The sequence below is a fragment of the Oreochromis aureus genome, linkage group 3 (genome assembly GCF_013358895.1).
Source record: "Oreochromis aureus strain Israel breed Guangdong linkage group 3, ZZ_aureus, whole genome shotgun sequence".
Lineage (NCBI taxonomy): Eukaryota > Metazoa > Chordata > Actinopteri > Cichliformes > Cichlidae > Oreochromis > Oreochromis aureus.
The window spans coordinates 14,192,071-14,210,294 of NC_052944.1; the positions used below are offsets into that span (position 1 = coordinate 14,192,071).

Here is an 18,224-nt window from a genome sequence, read left to right on the forward strand (position 1 = left end):
GCCATGTTTGAAAGCCTTTCCAGGTGAGTTTGATCCAGGAGGGTCTGAAGCCAGAGTGAGACAGAGACTGTGCAGAGACTGTAGAAGGACAGAGCAGAAGCAGAGCAGTCCAGATACACTGATGATCCTCTGTCAGATCCAGAGGGACACACAGGGATGATGCTGGACTCTACATTGTGTCTGACAGTGGAGCTGTTCTCAGAGCAGTTCACTCTGCAGCACTGACAGTCATCTGCACTTCATTCCTCTGTCAGTCACTGCTGGATGAAGCTCTGCTCTCCACTCCACCTCCCAGTAACATGGCCCAGTCAGAGCGTCTCTACACACAAGCTGCTGCTGCTTCAACCTCTCTGGATCATCAGGACACAGCTCCTCCTCTCTCAGCACACACACCGTCCTGTTTAACATCATCAGTCCCACCTGCAGAGAGAAGAAGGAAGAGCAGAGGAGATAAACGAGTGTTTCCAGAGACTCTTCATCAGCTGTCGGTCAGTGATGCGGCACATCCAGTATAAAGAGCAGCAGGGACTTCAGTGCTGGGACTGTACTAGGACTCATTGTTGCTTCACTTTTTCTAATCTTTGGATTTTTATTGAAGTTGATGAAAATGTTTTTCCCTCCTAGTTTGAGTTTGGACTTTCATTCATTAGAAGAACCTTGGTGTGTCCACTGTGAGCTCTGTAGAAACCCCAACATCAAGCCCAACAATCCAGATGGACGGTTCCAGCTGTTAACTGGAGGAATTCCATCCAAACATCTGACAGCACCACCCACTCACTCCATCACTCTACTTACACCAGCCACTCCAGTCTGTAGTCTGGACTCTGCTGAAGATCAGACAGCTGCTTCACATTTGGATTCTTCAGCTTGTTTGATTGCAGCTCCAGCGCTCTCAGATGGGAGGGGTTGGACTTCAGCGCTGCTGCCAGATAATCACAGCTGACCTTTGACAAACCACAGCTCTCCAATCTGTATAAAGAATGAAAGATGTAAGTTTATTAGACAAAGTGTGAGCTTGAAATCATTCAGTGTTTCATCATGTAAAATAAAATAAAAATGAACCAGAGAAGAAGAAAACAGACTTTACCATGAAGATCTTCAGTGTGGATCAGTATAATATCAGCCTGATGTCTGCAGTTTAGTGTCAGCACAACTTTCACATCATATTCATCTCAGCACAACTAAAACATGCTGACTGACCTCAGAGTTTCAAGTTTACATCCTGGACTCTCCAGGAAACCACACAGATGCTTCACTCCTGAATCCTGCAGCTTCTCGTTGAAGCTCAGCTCCAGCTCTCTCAGATGGGAGGGGTTGGACTTCAGTGCTGCTGCCAGATAATCACAGCTGATCTCTGACAAACCACAGCCCCACAATCTGTATAAAGAATGAAAGATGTAAGTTTATTAGACAAAGTGTGAACTTGAAATCATTCAGTGTTTCATCATCTGTTCAGAGCTGAAGAAGGTTCAGAATGTAGAAGTTTAGAAAATGGAAACTCCAAACAGCTGAAGCCAACAGGAAGCAGCTTCAAACAGGAAACTGTGCAGAGTTTCAGACTATATGCCCGATGCAGCCAGTTGGATTTTGGAGATTTGAATCTCTGTTCTGTGACTAAGTCCTTGAATCATTTCTTCCAGTTGGTCCAACAAGACAGACTAAGTATTGGAGATGTGTTGTGGCTCCATTAGGGGAGCTTCTAAATGTGATGTGATGGCCCCTCTGGGTCTGTCAGATCACAGGACTGAAGAGAGCTCAAACTGGGCACACAGTTGTTCCAGTCTGGACCAAAGACTCTATACTGGAACTGAGGGACTGCTTTGACTGCACCCACTGGGACTTTTAAAGGCTCATGTTCTCACTTAGATCATCGATTTCTACTTACATTTTTTCGGGGAAAATGGGGATTACTTTGAAAACAAGAAGTATTTTCTCCAATAAGCAGCCCTGGATTAGTAAATCACTCCAACATGTTCCCAGGCAGAAGAAGCTGTCTTGTTATGAGGGAGAGAAGAAAAAGATTGAGGCACAGAAACTTGAGATAAAGCAGCTAAAATCAGGTGTAAACGTAAAGCAGAGGATGAGCTGAATAAAGGACACTGAAGGCTGGCTTGGAAAGGAATGAAATCCATGGTTGGGATGCAGAACAAGGAGCAAAGATGAATGTGATGCTGAATCAGCAGAAGACTTGGACTCATTTGATTCCAGCTTTGATATCATTGATTTCAATGAAGAGCTTTGTGATTGTAGCAAAGGGCTGGTAGCTCCGAGAGTCCCACTGATGAGGTGTTTGTGTGGAAATCTCTTAGTGGGACCAAAGAGAGAAAAAGCCCTGGTCCTGATGCTGTGGGAGGGAAATGATTGGGGTGTGCTGTGAGGAACTGACTGGGAGATTTTCACACATTTTCCAGTCCTCCTTAGAACAACAGGAAGTTCCCAGCATATGGAAACAAAGGTTAAGTGTCCTATGGCACTCAGTGATGATGGTGCTGTGGCCCCACCACCTCCACCTCTTTGTAAAGGAACTAACTGTAATCTGAAGCTTCAAATGGAACCAAGACTTCCTCCACTAGGTGGCAGTGTCTGATGAGAAAGTGTTAGTGGAGCTGGCCTGTAGTCAGAAACAGGAAGATGCAGGATTTGGGCTAAAATGGGGAAAAGTGGTTCGCACTAGTGCCTTAAAGTAAGAAGGTTGTAGGTTGAAGCTTGTTGGTCAGCTGGGCCTTTCTGTGGAGGTTGGATGTTCTCCCACAGTCCAATGAAATGCTGCTTAGGTTCATTGGTGCTTCTAAATTGGCTGTAGGTGTGGATGTGAGAGAGTGCTTCTCTGTCTCTCTCTGTTGGCCCTGTGATGGACTGCTCACCTGTGCAGGTGGACCACGCCTCTTGCCCTATGACAGCTAGGGCACAGGCTGCAGCCCTGTGAGCCTAAGCTGAATAAACAGTTAGCAAAAATGATCCATAGATGGCCTGAAATTCCCCAGTTAGCAGTTTGGTAGATAGCTATGACATGCTAATCCCATCCAGCAGCTGTATTCTACCTGTAAGCTGATCCCTGCTGAGCCAAAGCACTTTTTCATATACAAATTACAACCTTTAATAGAAACCTATTGGTCAGCATCTTATTAGCCTGCTGTTAGCTTCATTCCACAGAAAACTGAGAGAAACTAACAGAATTGATAAAGAATAAAGAGAAATGTGCTGATTTAAAGCCTTTGAAGTGCTTCAGATGATCTCTGTCCACTCATTCATTCATGTAAGCTTCTAATGCAGCTTTGATCTTCACAGTCTGCTTTATGAAACTCATTCTAACCCTGAATGTCAGAGTGTTCCTCCTTCATGCTGGCAGTGGAGGAGATTTGGATGTTGGACTGTGTTTTGGATGATGTGTGTATGTTTGTGTTGGACTGCTGTCTGTAAAGCAAACAGACATTTTGCTTTGGATTTCAGTGTCAGACAGACTTTAAGGTGGAATGAAGAGTTGGAGAGTTTCACAGTGAACTATCCAATGGAGGACTTTTCTTCTTCTTTGAAGGTTTGAAATGTGAACATTGTTCTGCTACAGTCAATGGACTAAACCAGAGAAGAAGAAAACAGACTTTACCATGAAGATCTTCAGTGTGGATCAGTATAATATCAGCCTGATGTCTGCAGTTTAGTGTCAGCACAACTTTCACATCATATTCATCTCAGCACAACTAAAACATGCTGACTGACCTCAGAGTTTCAAGTTTACATCCTGGACTCTCCAGGAAACCACACAGATGCTTCACTCCTGAACCCTGCAGCTTGTTGTTGTTCTTAGTGGAAGACATGGAGTAGCCACTACTCAGGTCCAGCTCTCTCAGATGGGAGGGGTTGGACTTCAGCGCTGCTGCCAGATAATCACAGCTGATCTCTGACAAACCACAGTCCATCAATCTGTATAAAGAATGAAAGATGTAAGTTTATTAGACAAAGTGTGAGCTTGAAATCATTCAGTGTTTCATCATCTGTTCAGAGCTGAAGAAGGTTCAGAATGTAGAAGTTTAGAAAATGGAAAATCCAAACAGCTGAAGTCAACAGGAAGCAGCTTCAAACAAACACAAGAGAAAAAACTCTGAATGTTTCACATTAAAGTCGAACATTTCTCATAAAAACAGGACAAAGACTTGAAAAAGTCGTGTTTTTCCTTCTTTTGATTTTTCGAACAATGAAACTGTTTAACAACACAGTTTGTTTCAAAGTCAAACATGAGTCTGTCCATCGTACGGTCTGACTTATCAATGACAGCACACAGACGTCTGAGCTCCATATTATCGGTTGTTAAGCTTAACGTAGGGATCCTTTACCAACATTCACAGATAAACTTACAGACTTGCTTTAAGTCTCTGGGACAGCTTGCTCAGAGAGGCCGCTTTGGCAGCACGTAGCAAAGCTCCAGATGCTTTCAGTGAGAAGTAACTCTACACTGCCAACATCTGGCACACCACAGCTGCTCTATCATGTGACGCGTACTGCTCCCACGTGCTGAGGTCACTGCCTGCTTACACCATGTCACAAGTTTGTGAGGCACTTTGGTGATAGTTAATGGATCAAGTCACATTTTTTTTCCTCCCTGATATCCGATCCAGTAATTTAGGTCAGGATGGACCAAATAAAGTATATCGGATCGGTCCATCTCTAAATCAAACCTCTGTAACTTTGCTTCACTTCAGCAGCATCAGCTCATGTTCACATGTTGATTCATGGTTTGCTTCAGTTTTTGATCGACTGCAGAATATTTTGAAGGTTATCTGCTATAAAAAGCCAGAAGAGGAAAATCTGCTTCATGTGTTTCTGTTTGATCCTCAGTGACTTTGACACAAAGGCCTCTGCTGTGATGATCACACCTCTGATCAAGTCTCACAGTGTCACAACTGATAAATGATCAGAGTTAGAATATTTCTGACTGTCTGCTGTGTGCCGTGACCTTTGACCTGCTAAAGAGAGTCAGCTGTGCATTATTCATTGTTGTGTCTGATACTTAGAACTGTGAGGAAGAAGCTACACAGTTAATCAGGGTCCCCTCTCTCTGAATCAGGAAAGGTGGGCAGGCCGCGTGTGGGCCGCGGGCCATACGTTGAGTATCATTGTTTGAAATGTGAACATTGTTCTGCTACAGTCAATGGACTAAACCAGAGAAGAAGAAAACAGACTTTACCATGAAGATCCTCAGTGTGGATCAGTATAATATCAGCCTGATGTCTGCAGTTTAGTGTCAGCACAACTTTCACATCATATTCATCTCAGCACAACTAAAACATGCTGACTGACCTCAGAGTTTCAAGTCCACATCCTGGACTCTCCAGGAAACCACACAGATGCTTCACTCCTGGATCCTGCAGGTTGTTGTTCGACCTCAGGTCCAGCTCTCTCAGATGGGAGGGGTTGGACTTCAGCGCTGCTGCCAGATAATCACAGCTGATCTCTGACAAACCACAGCGCTCCAATCTGTATAAAGAATGAAAGATGTAAGTTTATTAGACAAAGTGTGAGCTTGAAATCATTCAGTGTTTCATCATCTGTTCAGAGCTGAAGAAGGTTCAGAATGTAGAAGTTTAGAAAATGGAAACTCCAAACAGCTGAAGCCAACAGGAAGCAGCTTCAAACAAACACAACAAGAGAAAAAACTCTGAATGTTTCACATTAAAGTCGAACATTTCTCATAAAAACAGGAGAAAGACTTGAAAAAGTCGTGTTTTTCCTTCAAGGAACCACATGGCTTCACTTTTAAAGGTGAAGTGTGAAAGAAATGGACATATTTGAAGTCCAACACCTTTTTCCAGTCACATGATTAAAGCAGACAAACTACAAGCTCATTTTCATTCCAACAAGTCATCTTCTGACCTGGACTAACAACACTGGTCTCTATTTGCAGCTGGCTGTGAGACCAGTGCTCAGGGAGCGTCTACAAAGTGCAACACTGAAAGAACATCACACACTCATTTGCTTCCAGCACTTTCACACAAACATCTACTGTCATTATCATCACCAAACTCTGTGGATCCTTTATTGCAAATTCAAATGGGATCAAATGGTCAGACAAAAGAGGGTTATGAGGAAATATGATGAAATGTTGTGTATTAGCAGCAAGTTATTGAATCATTTTCCTCAGAAACCAAACAAAATGATTGACAAACATGTTTTTACAAACTCAGTGTTGGACTTGGATCAGCAGGATAAGCTGATGTTTAAAGGCATTTGAGTCTCGCTGTATGAGAGTCCAGTTATTACTCAATATTTATGGATGATGTTCTTTCAGTGTTGCACTTTGTAGACGCTCCCTGAGCCTCACAGCCAGCTGCACATGGACCAGCTGACATTACCCAGCATTAGAGGCGGGTGTAAAAAATTAATGTTACCCTTTAAATGGTTTTAATTTGAATAAAACAATGCTGATTCATTCAATCCTGAATCGATGTTTAATACAAATGTATTTTGCCAGAATCTCAGCTTAAAACTCACAAACTATTTCAACAAGCAGCAAACAGATAAAACAGTCAATGAGAGCAGCTAAACACACAAAGATGGAAACACAGAGCGTGGATCGTTCACTCGACGGCACGTACACGGACACGCCGTCGGGGCCGAAAGTGGACAGCTCACAGATCCTGAAGCTGCAGGTTTCATCCGTCTCCAACCAAAACTGAGTGAACCAGCAGCAAAAGAAGATCCAAACTCTGCTTCACGTTTGATAAATATGCTCATGAATTCTCTCTGACTTTGGCTGTTACTGCCTGCACAGCTCTCTCTCTCTCAGTGTACTCCAAGAACAGCTTCAAACATCTGTTTCTGCATTTTTCTGTTGATTATTATTACACACCTCATATTTTAAAAAATGACTTCCAACAGGAAAGTCTAATGTCTGCTGTTCAACACTGAAGAAATGTAAACTTTTTAAAATGATGCCAAATTGGAAAACACTGAGCTGTGTCTGTAATAAATCTAGAGATGGAACGATGCCACTTTTTTTTGCCCAATATCGATATGAATGCCATATAGTCGATTTTATAATCAAATTGTTTTTTAATATCTTGCTGCATTTTGTATAAGTTCATACTCAAGTTTAAAAAATGTAAACACTAAAGCTGTTCTGTTATACCTGTCTGCAAAAACACACTGCAGCCAAAACATTAGACAATACTGATACTTGTAATTAAACGTTTATCAGAAATTTAAATCTAAATATTTAAAGTAATATTTAAAAGTCATTTAAATGCAATTTGATGAAGATTTTAAAAAACTCTTTGGTTGTGAATAAAAGAAGTGCAACAACAGCACAAAATAATGTTTCTATTGAACAAATAACACAAACAGGTTGTAGAGTGGAGCCTTTTATACTTACAGCTGAACAGAAACAACATCCAGAGTGGAAAGCAGTGCAAATAACTGCAAACAGGCTTCATGACACTCATGTTTGATCAGGATGGATGTCAGTGTGAGCTGTTTCTATCACATTTAACCTCACAATCAATTTTGTCTCATTTCTATACAAAACTTAACACAAGTATGAAAAAAGTGTTTTTGATTGTTTTGTTTTTTGAACCATGAAACTGTTTAACAACACAGTTGTTTCAAAGTCAAACTTGAGTCTGTCCATCGTCCGGTCAAACTGAGCAATAACAGCACACAGACCTAGACAACAGCTCTCTGAAACACCAAACTCAGGTCCTGTTGATGCTGATATACAGTGACACAGTTACATGGGTGATTCATCCTTTTAACTTTATCTTTAAACAGCTGCAGCTTTCACTGACAGCACATGTGGTACTTTAACCTTTGTACTGTTTTCATCAGTTCATTATGGAGTTACTACAAAGAGTGAAGCTATAGGATGATCTGTCTGCTGTCACTGGGTGGTGCTGAGGTCTGAATCTGAGGGCAGCTCCTGTAATCACAACGAGAACACAATCATCACAATCTGAAATATAAAGTGGTCACAACATACAGAGGTGTTATCAGCACTGTTATCAGCAGTGGTATTGAACAAGAAATATTAATGCTTCAAATTATTTCTCTTAAAGGATGTGAGCTGTACAGAGTTCTGCACATGTGATTTTGTGAACATAACTCATGTGACTATAAGAAAACAATTATTACAATATAATGTTTTAAATTTGTTTAGATCAGAGTAATAGGCCATCTCACTGCACCGGGGCCTGTGCTGCCAGCTGGATCCATCTGCACCACCCCAGGGCCTGTGCTGCTGGCTGGGGCCATCTGCACCACACCAGGGCCTGTGCTGCTAGCATAAACCAACTGAGCCTCACCAGAGCCTGTGCTATCGGCTGGACCCATCTGCACCACCCCAGGGCCTGTGCTGCTGGCTGGGGCCATCTGCACCACACCAGGGCCTGTACTGCCAGCTGGACCCATAGGCACCACCCTAGGGCAATTGAGATGTCTCTCTCGGACACACCGATCCAGTCTAGACTTGGTCACGCAGCTTCTGAGTTAAACAATATCTTGACAACCAGCCAGTGGGTCAATTTTACATTAAAAGTATGGAGGGGAGTGGTCAAGCAAGCACAACTTCATGAAGAGATAAAACTTCTGAGGTGGCCAGCATACGACCCTGATTTTTGACCTGCCTCCCACGACAGTAGATTTAGACAATGGGTATTGCATGGAATTACTGCTGTGTGTTCAGTTATCGTAAAATCTAAAATTATGGCCTTTGATGCCTTATGCAAGACTTACGACCTTGAGAAGCAAGACTTTTTCCGATACTTGCAACTCCGTGACTATATTGGCAAAAGAATAAACAGCTGTGTCCCTGGGGACTTCTCGATTGTCAACATCTTCATTGATGCTTACGACTCTGGGAGTAACAAAGCCCATAAGTAAACTGTACAAGTGTATGACTAAGCTCAAGAGGGACTCAACAATGTACATAAAACAGAAATGGGAAAAAGAAATGGACATTGAGATTACAGAAGATGGGTGGACAAGGATTTGGGAAACACAGTTTACCACAACTAACTCCAACATGTGGCGGGACTTTTGTTGGAAGAACATTATACGCTTTTTTCATAACACCTAAACAAAAGTCTAAATTCAGTGCTACACCTGCACTTTGTTGGAGAAACTGTGGGAAGTCATGGCAGACCACGGACACATATTCTGGTCCTGCCCATCTATATGGCCCTTCTGGATGGAAGTTGTAAAAATAATCACAAAGGTACTGGGATTCAATGTGACTTGTACATTTGCATCATTGTATCTGGGATATTTTGAAGAAGATTTAGTTACAGATGATGTTTATCTCCTGAGAATCCTCTTGGCATCTGCGAAAAAGGCTATAACAAAACGCTGGCTTTGTAAAGACCCTCCCACTATAATACTTTTTACCTCTATAGTGGAAGATATCAAATTGATGGAATGTATGACTTTCACCCTGCGACTTCAGGGAGACTTGGGAAGGAGGCGTTGGAGAAAATGGTTGGGCTTTACACATTGTGGCAGCACTCTTTAATGCATAGAACTTGCAATACCAAAGTATTGATATATGTATGTGTGGATGTGTAGCTGTATACACGGGCATATATTGTCTTCTCATGATCTCATGTTTTGTGTTTTTTTTTTTCTGCATAAAAATGTTCCTAAATAAATAAAAAGTTTAAAAAAAGAAAAGAAAAGAAAGCTAAAACAGAATATTATCGGTCTGTCACCACTGAGAACCTAAATAATCCACAGAAGTTCTGGAAAATCATTAAGTCTCTTTCAGTGAGTAAAAGCTCCCACGCTCTACCCACCTATGTTTTTAAGAATTCTGTTCCTGTTTATGATAGGAAGGAGATTATGAATTGCTTTAACAAGCACTTTATATCTTCTGGCTCTTTGTTTGACTCTCTGAACCCAGTCTCTGTAAAATCTGGCACAAATCTTCCGGTGTACACTGGTCAGCCATTTAACTTTGTTCCTTTCTCTGTACAGGAGGTCTGTAAAGCTCTTAAACTGTTAGATCCTAGAAAATCTCCAGGGCCAGACTTACTAGATCCTTACTTCTTGAAACTGGCAGCTGATTTTGTGGCAGAGCCTCTCACAACACTTTTCAACCTCACACTGGATACGAATGAAATTCCCTCAGTATGGAAATCAGCTTTTGTTATTCCGCTATTACAAGGGGGAGACCCAGCAGTGTTAACTAATTACAGACCAATATCTAATCTATCTGTGCTGGCCAAAGTTCTTAAAGCTCTTGTGTGTGAGCAGTTAAAGGAGTTTTTTACACCAATGCCATTTTATCTGAATATCAATCAGAGTTGGTTCACACCTATAAATATCTGGGAATCTTAATTGATGACTCGCTCACCTTCAAGCCACATGTAGAGAATCTTGTGAAAAACCTGAAGTTAAAACTGAGATTTTATCTTCAAAATAAGTTGTGTTTCTCTTTTAATAAAAAGAAGCGGCTTGTTGCTGCAACATTCTTGCCTGTGCTGGATTATGGTGATATTCTATATATGAATGCTTCTGCTCAATGTCTTCGAATGGTTGATATTGTGTATCATGCTTCTCTGAGGTTCATCACTAACCGTAAATTTCAGACTCACCACTGTGAGTTATACTCTCAGGTAGGATGGCCTGCTTTGGTAAGTCGGAGGAACTCTCATTTATACAGTTTTACATATAAGGCGATACCTGGGTTGCTGCCTTCTTATATATGTTCCCTGCTTGCAATGAAACATGCTGGTCGGTATTCTCTTCACCCGCATGGTTACTTGTTGCTTTCTGTTTCATTTGCCCGAATTGAATTTGGTAAAAGAGCTTTTGTCCATTCAGCACCCTTGGCTTGGAACAAACTGCAGAAGGAATTGAAAATGACTGAATTCATTTCATTAAGTGCTTTTAAATCTAAACTACGAATCCTTGAGGCCAAGTCCATAACATGCAACTGTTTCAATTAAATTGATTGTCATTTTGACTGACTTCATTTTTATTTGAATTTTATTGAATTTTATTTTATTTGTATTCTTTCACTTATGGTTGCATGTGTGTTGTTGTTGCTGCCTGAGTTTGAGTAATTTCTGTAACTGTGAGAGACCTGCTGCTGCCCATCTTGGCCAGGTCTCCCTTGAAAAAGAGGTTTTTAATCTCAATGGGATCTTCCTGGTTAAATAAAGGTTAATAAATAGGGAAGGATTTGTCTGTGTTTCAGTTTGGCTTAGCTGTAGGCCTGAGAATGTGTGTAATTGTTTAGAGGGAAAGGAATTTATTGACACTGGGGGTATGCTGTCATAAAAGGAGACAGGAAGCTACAGTTGGGGATTGCTGATGCTGAGGCTTGTACCTTTAATAAAAACTCATAATTTTTATAAACTTAGAAGTAGGTTTGCAGGAGACTCTCCACCTTATCTGTAAATGTAAGACAATAAGAGGCCAATGGCCCAGTGGATGCAGAGTGGGGGTCTCAGTGTTTGTAATATGTCAACTCTGTTTTCTATATTGTGTAGAGGAATTTGGTGTAGCTTGGGTGAGGAGATTACTTTTATGACCCCCAGGAAGTCACGTATACAGAGACACACACACAGTGCTTTGACTGTTACGACACACCCACACTTACATGCAAACTCACTCACGTGCACTCACATAAACACACGGGTACGCGCACACACAGGCACTCACGTGCTCGTGCATACACACACACACACAGACACAGAGTTTGCAGCACACCATAGGGGTTTTATGATGGGGTCGCTTCTATAAAGCTGACTGTAACAAACAAAGAGGTGGAGGATCTGCAGAGGGCCACCGGCCTTGCACATCTCCCCTTCTAGAAGATGCATGCTTAAATGAAGATGGCTGAAGATGAATAAAGGTTTGTGTGAAAATGACTACTGAGTCCGGTGCTGTCTCTGGATGCTCGAGGAATAAAAAATAACCGGGGTGCAACTGTTTTCGTAACACTCATCGACAATAATTCAGACAGTTTTTTAACCTGAATACTTGCTACAAACTCAGTATAAAAAAACACAGTCAGTGTTAAAAAATTTAATCAGTGGAAAAATTAAAACATTTTAACTTAAGCTGCCAAGAGGAAGTCATTGGTTTCAGTACATAAACATGGGGCTTTGCTATTTGATCAAATTTTCCAGATTAATGAGGAGTTACTGAAGTGCCAGGTTTTTTAAAGTTGGTGTTACTGTCTTTACAGATATGGAGACTGAAAACATGCTGCTGTTTAATAAGATATTTAATATTCAGCTCTGCACAGGAGCTGCAGCAGGGTGCAGCCTGTTGCTTTTACAGTATAATACTTGTAATAAAAGTACAGTAACGGTAATTAGTGACTGAGCAGCCCGGGGCGTTTCTCTTGATTTCTTTAGTCAGGGTAAAGTCATTCACCTGCACGGATTAGCTAAACGAACCCTGACAGCCGAGTGCTCATCTTAGCTAGCTAGGTCTCAGGACCAGTGTTGCCAACTTAGCGACTTTGTCGCTATATTTAGCGAGTTTTCAGACCCCCTAGCGACTTTTTTTCTAAAGAAAGTCGCTAAAAAAAGACGTGAAAGCGTGTATCGCTTTTACTCTCAACAAGCAGCGGGTGCTGTAACGCAGTCAGTTCTTCTTTTACTCTTATGCTGTTTTGTGGATCACAAGGTTTAAAACTACTTATAAACACACACACACAAAGTAACTCCACCAGAGTGCCTATTTCGGGTCAGTTTTGCCGGTCCAAGCCCGGGTAAAGGAGCAGGGTTGGAATTGTGACATTAAAAAAAACAATAATTGCTAAAAGAAATTTAATTTGTAGTTCTAAATAAACTCTAAATGCATTTAGGACGTTTTTTACTCACTTTATGTCTCTTCCACGATGTTATTTCTCTCTCCAACAACATAGGTTACAATTATATTAGCATGACCAATTATGCAAATTAGGTGATGACGTCATTTAGCGACTTCTAGCGACTTTTAGGACAACCAATAGCGATTTTCCTTACTGAGGAGTTGGCAACACTGCTCAGGACCTAGCTAAGGACGGTAGTTACGGAGTAGCTTACAAACACATTTAACTTACTGAAAAAGTGCAGTGGAGCCTCGGGTCCTTCTGTCAGGTAGTCCAGTTTACCGAAGAACACCTGAGGGTGTCAGGTTAAAACAGCCGGTCGTGTTTTCGTAGCGTAAATGCTGGCCCTCCTCTCAGAGCCTACGCTCTATCTGCTATTCCCGAACAGAGATACACAAGTTTCTCCATGACTGCAGCTGCCAGTCAAAGTTGGTATGATGACGTTTCACCCCAATTTAACATCCCCGTGGTAGGAATTAGAATCAAACTTATGGGAGAGGAGACCCCTTGGACATCAATCAGCGTGGTGAGAACTATTGATAACAAAAAAAAAAGAATCTTTGGAAAAACATTATCTAAGGAGAATTAATTTATTTTAGTCTGACCCCAGACTAAAATAAATTAATGTTAGCAGATGGGACATCTGCTAACATGGAGGAGGCGGGGTTTATGACCTATACTGCAGCCAGACACCAGGGGGCGACAGAGACGTTTTGGATTCATTTTTGGGAAGCTGTCGCGTCGTCCATGTTTTCTACAGTCATTGGTCAAACGCCATTAACTTTTACTTTGGTCGTGTCCAAATTCATGGACTCAGATCTCCTGAGGACCCAGCCTCCGGGATCTACGTGGGCTGGGTCCTCAGAAGGTCGGGTAGGCCAGAAGTAAACGGCTGTGAAATTGGACGGTCTAGCCTTTAGATTTGTGTCACCGCTGTCTCGGTGGAGTTTAATAAACTCAGCTGTCTGCTCCTTGATATCTAAAATATAAAAGGACATTGGTGTAAACTCTCGACCGTCTCACACTTCTGCTTAATCAGTTTTCTGTTTGACGTTTATTCAGCTGTGTGAAAACGACCGGGGATTAATACAGTGGCTTGCAAAAGTATTGGGCCCCTTGAACTTTCCCACATTTTGTCACATTACAGCCACAAACATGAATCAGTTTTATTGGAATTCCACGTGAAAGACCAACACAAAGTGGTGTACACGTGAGAAGTGGAACGAAAATCACACATGATTCTAAACATGTTTTACAAATAAATAACTGAAAAGTGGGGTGTGCATAATTATTCAGCCCCCTGAGTCAATACTTTGTAGAACCACCTTTTGCTGCAATTACAGCTGCCAGTCTTTTAGGGTATGTCTCTACCAGCTTTGCACATCTAGAGACTGAAATCCTCCCCCATTCTTCTTTGCAAAACAGCTCCAGCTCAGTCAGATTAGATGGACAGCGTTTGTGAACAGCAGTTTTCAGATTTTGCCACAGATTCTCGAGTGGATTTAGATCTGGACTTTGACTGGACCATTCTAACACATGGATATCTTTTTGTTTTAAACCATTCCATTGTTGCCCTGGCTTTATGTTTAGGGTCGTTGTCCTGCTAGAAGGTGAACCTCCGCCCCAGTCTCAAGTTTTTTGCAGATTCAAAGAGGTTTTCTTCCAAGATTGCCCTGTATTTGGTTAATTTTATGACCCAGAAAGAGTAATATTCAAAGCTTAGTAGCGGCCGCCATTGCGGAAACTGGAGTTTGGCTGCGCTATGAATTCTGGGATATGGTGGGCCACGAAGGACACACCGACCCATCCTTCAAATTCGAAGAAAAGGAGGACGCATTGGTCGGCTGCATTCGGAGGACTCTATGAATTTGGACAGTCTTCGGCGCGTCGCTGTGACCTAATCGGTCTACAAATGCGGCCTCAGGAGGATGCAGCCCATGAATTTGGACGCCCCCTATGTTTACTACTGCATAGACACATTGAATTTCCCACACAAGGAAATGACATTTTGGACAATGTTTTCACCACCCAGAGAGGAGTTTACAAAGCCACCACCACCACCACCTCGGTGCCTCTGATCACATCACTGTTATGCTAATGCCAGCATACAGGCCCCTGGTCAAAGTCACTAAACAAGTTCGCAAGCAGGTAGTGCGTGTGTGGCTGGAAGGACCTGCAATACTGCTTTTCCACCACAGACTGGGAGATCCTTAAACAGGCAGCCACACATGACAACACCACAGACCTGCAGGAATATACAGAAACTGTCATTGGCTACATCTCAAAATGCATCGATGAGGTCATAGAGACCAGGACCATCACTATCCGGGCCAATCAGAAACCATCGCTCACAGGTGAGGTCTACAGGCTCCTGAGGGTGAGAAATGCAGCCTTGAGAGCTGGGGATGAGGTCAGCCTAAGAACAGCAAGGGCAAACCTGTCACGCGGCATTAGAGAGGGAAAAAGGCAGCACTCCAGGAGGATTTTACAAAGCTTCAGTGACAGCAGAGACACTCAGAGGCTGTGGCAAAGGATACAGACCATCACAGACTACAAGCCCACTCCTCAGATCGCTGTTGGTTCCACCACATTACCGCAAGAGCTAAGTGAAATTTTCTCTCGCTTTGAGGCACAGAACTACACTCAAGCACAGAAGACTCCACCCCCCCCACGATCGGGTGGTGACACTATCCCCAGACAGTGTGTGGCGATCCCTTGCCAGGATCAACACAAGCAAAGCCCCAGGTCCTGACAACATGCTTGTCAGGACCTGCTGCCATCAGAAAGGAGACTGAAGAGCCTCCCGGCCAGAACCAGGAGACTGAGAGACAGCTTCGTCCATCAGGCTGTCAAGATGCTGAATTCACTCCCTGCTCTCACACACTAACTCCACACCTGCATCCACCTTTTCCTCTGAACCCCCAAACATACAAACCCTGAGCCACCACCATTGCCCTTTACTGACTGCTCCACTCCCACAAATTTGCCTACAATCATAACTCACACTGAGCATGCTCAGAGCTGATTGACCTGACTCTGATCGGAAGCGGCTTCCTGGAATGAACCTTATTATCTAATATGAGCTGATTCTTATTATTAATCCCTTATTCTCCTCACAGAGCACTGCACTCTCAGCCTGCAGGCTTACTTGTGCTTCCTGGGATGTTAAAAGTAGAAGTTAAAATGTGTTTCTAATAAAACGCTTTGAAAATAAATGCTTGTGTGTTTAACTGTTGGGGTGAGCTCACTGTAACAGAGGAGGAAATAATCGGAGCCAATTTCAAAGTGTGGATTATGAAGTCTGGTCCATGTCTTGGGGGGACACTCCCACAGGGTTTAAATCTGGAACTGTCCACCATTTGACCCTAGAACTGAAGAAGCTTCTTAGATGAGAGGTGAAAAATCTTCAAGGAAACTCAAAGAATTCCAGATGTGTTTTTCTTTCCAAGCTCCTTAGACTACGGTGACCTGGATGTCTGAGAACCTTCACAGACTGATTTTACAAGAACAACTTGTGTCAAAAATCCCTAGCAGTGTCTCTCTCTGTCACACACACAAATCACTACAGTTACAAATTTTATAACTTAAAAAAAAACCCAAACAAACCAAAAAACAGAACTGAGCTAAACTAACAAACAAACAAACCTGAGACCAGGTAACATTAAAACCAAACAATAAATGAGCAAAGCAGTACATGATAAATATAGATGACAAATATAAAGTGCAATATACAAACACTGGGTAAAAAGAAATGAACAATTAAAAAGGAGGATAAAAGATGTGAGCAGTAGTTAAACAGTAGAAGTAAATATATAATTAACAAATAAAAATAGATAATAAAAGAAAGCCAGGTCAGAAAGGTGAGTTTGGCTTTAAAAGCATGAAAAGACACTGCTGTCTTCAGGAAGGCTGCTCCAGTAACAGAAAGTCACCTACATGGGGGTTTAGTTCTGACTTTAGGCACAAGTAAAAATAAATAAATAAAATAAACACATCTGTCCAGACAACCTGACAGTCAAAAATATAAACTCAGGAACTTAAAAGGAAAATTGTGCTGACTTTGAACGTGCGCATCAAGATAAACTTACAGATTTAAGAATAAAAAGTGTCAAAAAGTCTGTATCCTTACCTGAGAGTTTCAAGTTTACAGTGAGGACTCTTTAGTCCAACACACAGCAAATCCAATTCTGAATCCTGCAGCTTGTTCAAGCTCAGGTCCAGCTCTCTCAGATGATTGGATGGGGAGCTGAGAATTTCAGACAAAGCTTCAACGATTCTTTCTGAGAGTTTGCAATAACTCAGCCTGAGGAAGAATGGAGACATATTCTTTTATTCATCTAGCATTATTAAACATATTTGTTCATAGTTTCACTCACAGCACTTTCTTGGATGCTTTGACCACTGGCAGCAGCTTCAAAAATGCCTTCTCTGAACCAGAGTATTTCCACAGGTCGAACTCATCCAGATCTGATGACAGTAAGATGAAGACCAGAGCTGACCACTGAGCAGGAGACAGTTCATCTGTGGAGAGACGTCCTGATCTCAGGGACTGTTGGATCTCCTCCACTAGAGAACGATCATCCAGTTCATTCAGACAGTGGAACAGATTGATGCTTTTCTCTGCAGACAGATTCCCACTGAGCTTCTTCTTGATGTACTGAACTGTTTCCTGATTGGTCTCTGAGCTACTTCCTGTCTGTGTCAACACGCATAGGAGATCCTGATTGGTCTGCAGTGAAAGACCCAGGAGGAAGCGGAGGAACAAGTCCAGGTGTCCATTTGGACTCTTTAAGGCCTTGTCCACAGCACTCTGGTAGAAGTCTTTTACAGTAAGTTTTTTTTGGAAGATTTTAGAGAGAGGAGATTGTTTCTTCAGCAGGTTGACTCCAGAGTTGATGAAGGTCAGATAGACATGAAGTGCAGCAAAGAACTCCTGAATGCTCAGATGGACGAAACAGTAAACAACGTTGTTGAACATGTGGCACTTATCAGCTTTAAAGATCTGTGTGAACACTCCTGAGTACACTGAGGCTGCTCTGATATCGATGCCACACTCTGTCAGGTCTGATTCATAGAAGATCAGGTTTCCTTTCTGCAGCTGATCAAAAGCCAGTTTTCCCAGAGACTCATTCATCTTCCTGCATGAATCTGTCTCAGCTCCTCCATCATACTTGATGTCCTTTGTTTTAGGTGAAATAGCACAAGGCGTAGGTAGAGCTCTGTGAGATTCTTGGGTAGATCTTCACTCTCTTTGTTCTTCATCACAAACTCCAGAACTGTAGCAGTGATCCAGCAGAAGACTGGGATGTGGCACATGATGTGGAGGCTTCGTGATGTCTTGATGTGAGAGATGATGCTGCTGGCCTGCTCCTCATCGCTGAATCTCTTCCTGAAGTACTCCTCCTTCTGTGGG

General features: G+C 42.3%; 1 protein-coding gene and 1 long non-coding RNA gene across 2 annotated transcripts; both read right to left on the reverse strand.

The window, feature by feature from the left end:
• Positions 1 to 278: 278 nt before the first annotated feature.
• Positions 279 to 5,325, reverse strand: LOC120438882 (NACHT, LRR and PYD domains-containing protein 1-like). The gene is made up of 4 exons (XM_039609418.1): positions 5,296 to 5,325; positions 3,718 to 3,921; positions 796 to 969; positions 279 to 420 (listed from the first exon to the last, which is right to left on the reverse strand). Exons 2-4 carry the CDS (start codon positions 3,915 to 3,917, stop codon positions 411 to 413), a joined length of 384 nt encoding a protein of 127 aa, XP_039465352.1. The 5' UTR covers positions 3,918 to 3,921; positions 5,296 to 5,325; the 3' UTR covers positions 279 to 410.
• Positions 5,326 to 6,596: 1,271 nt separating this feature from the next.
• On the reverse strand, positions 6,597 to 17,400 carry LOC120438883. The gene is made up of 3 exons (XR_005612227.1): positions 17,188 to 17,400; positions 16,941 to 17,114; positions 6,597 to 7,909 (listed from the first exon to the last, which is right to left on the reverse strand). It is a non-coding gene; the product is annotated as an uncharacterized LOC120438883 (long non-coding RNA).
• Between the last annotated feature and the right edge of the window lie 824 nt (positions 17,401 to 18,224).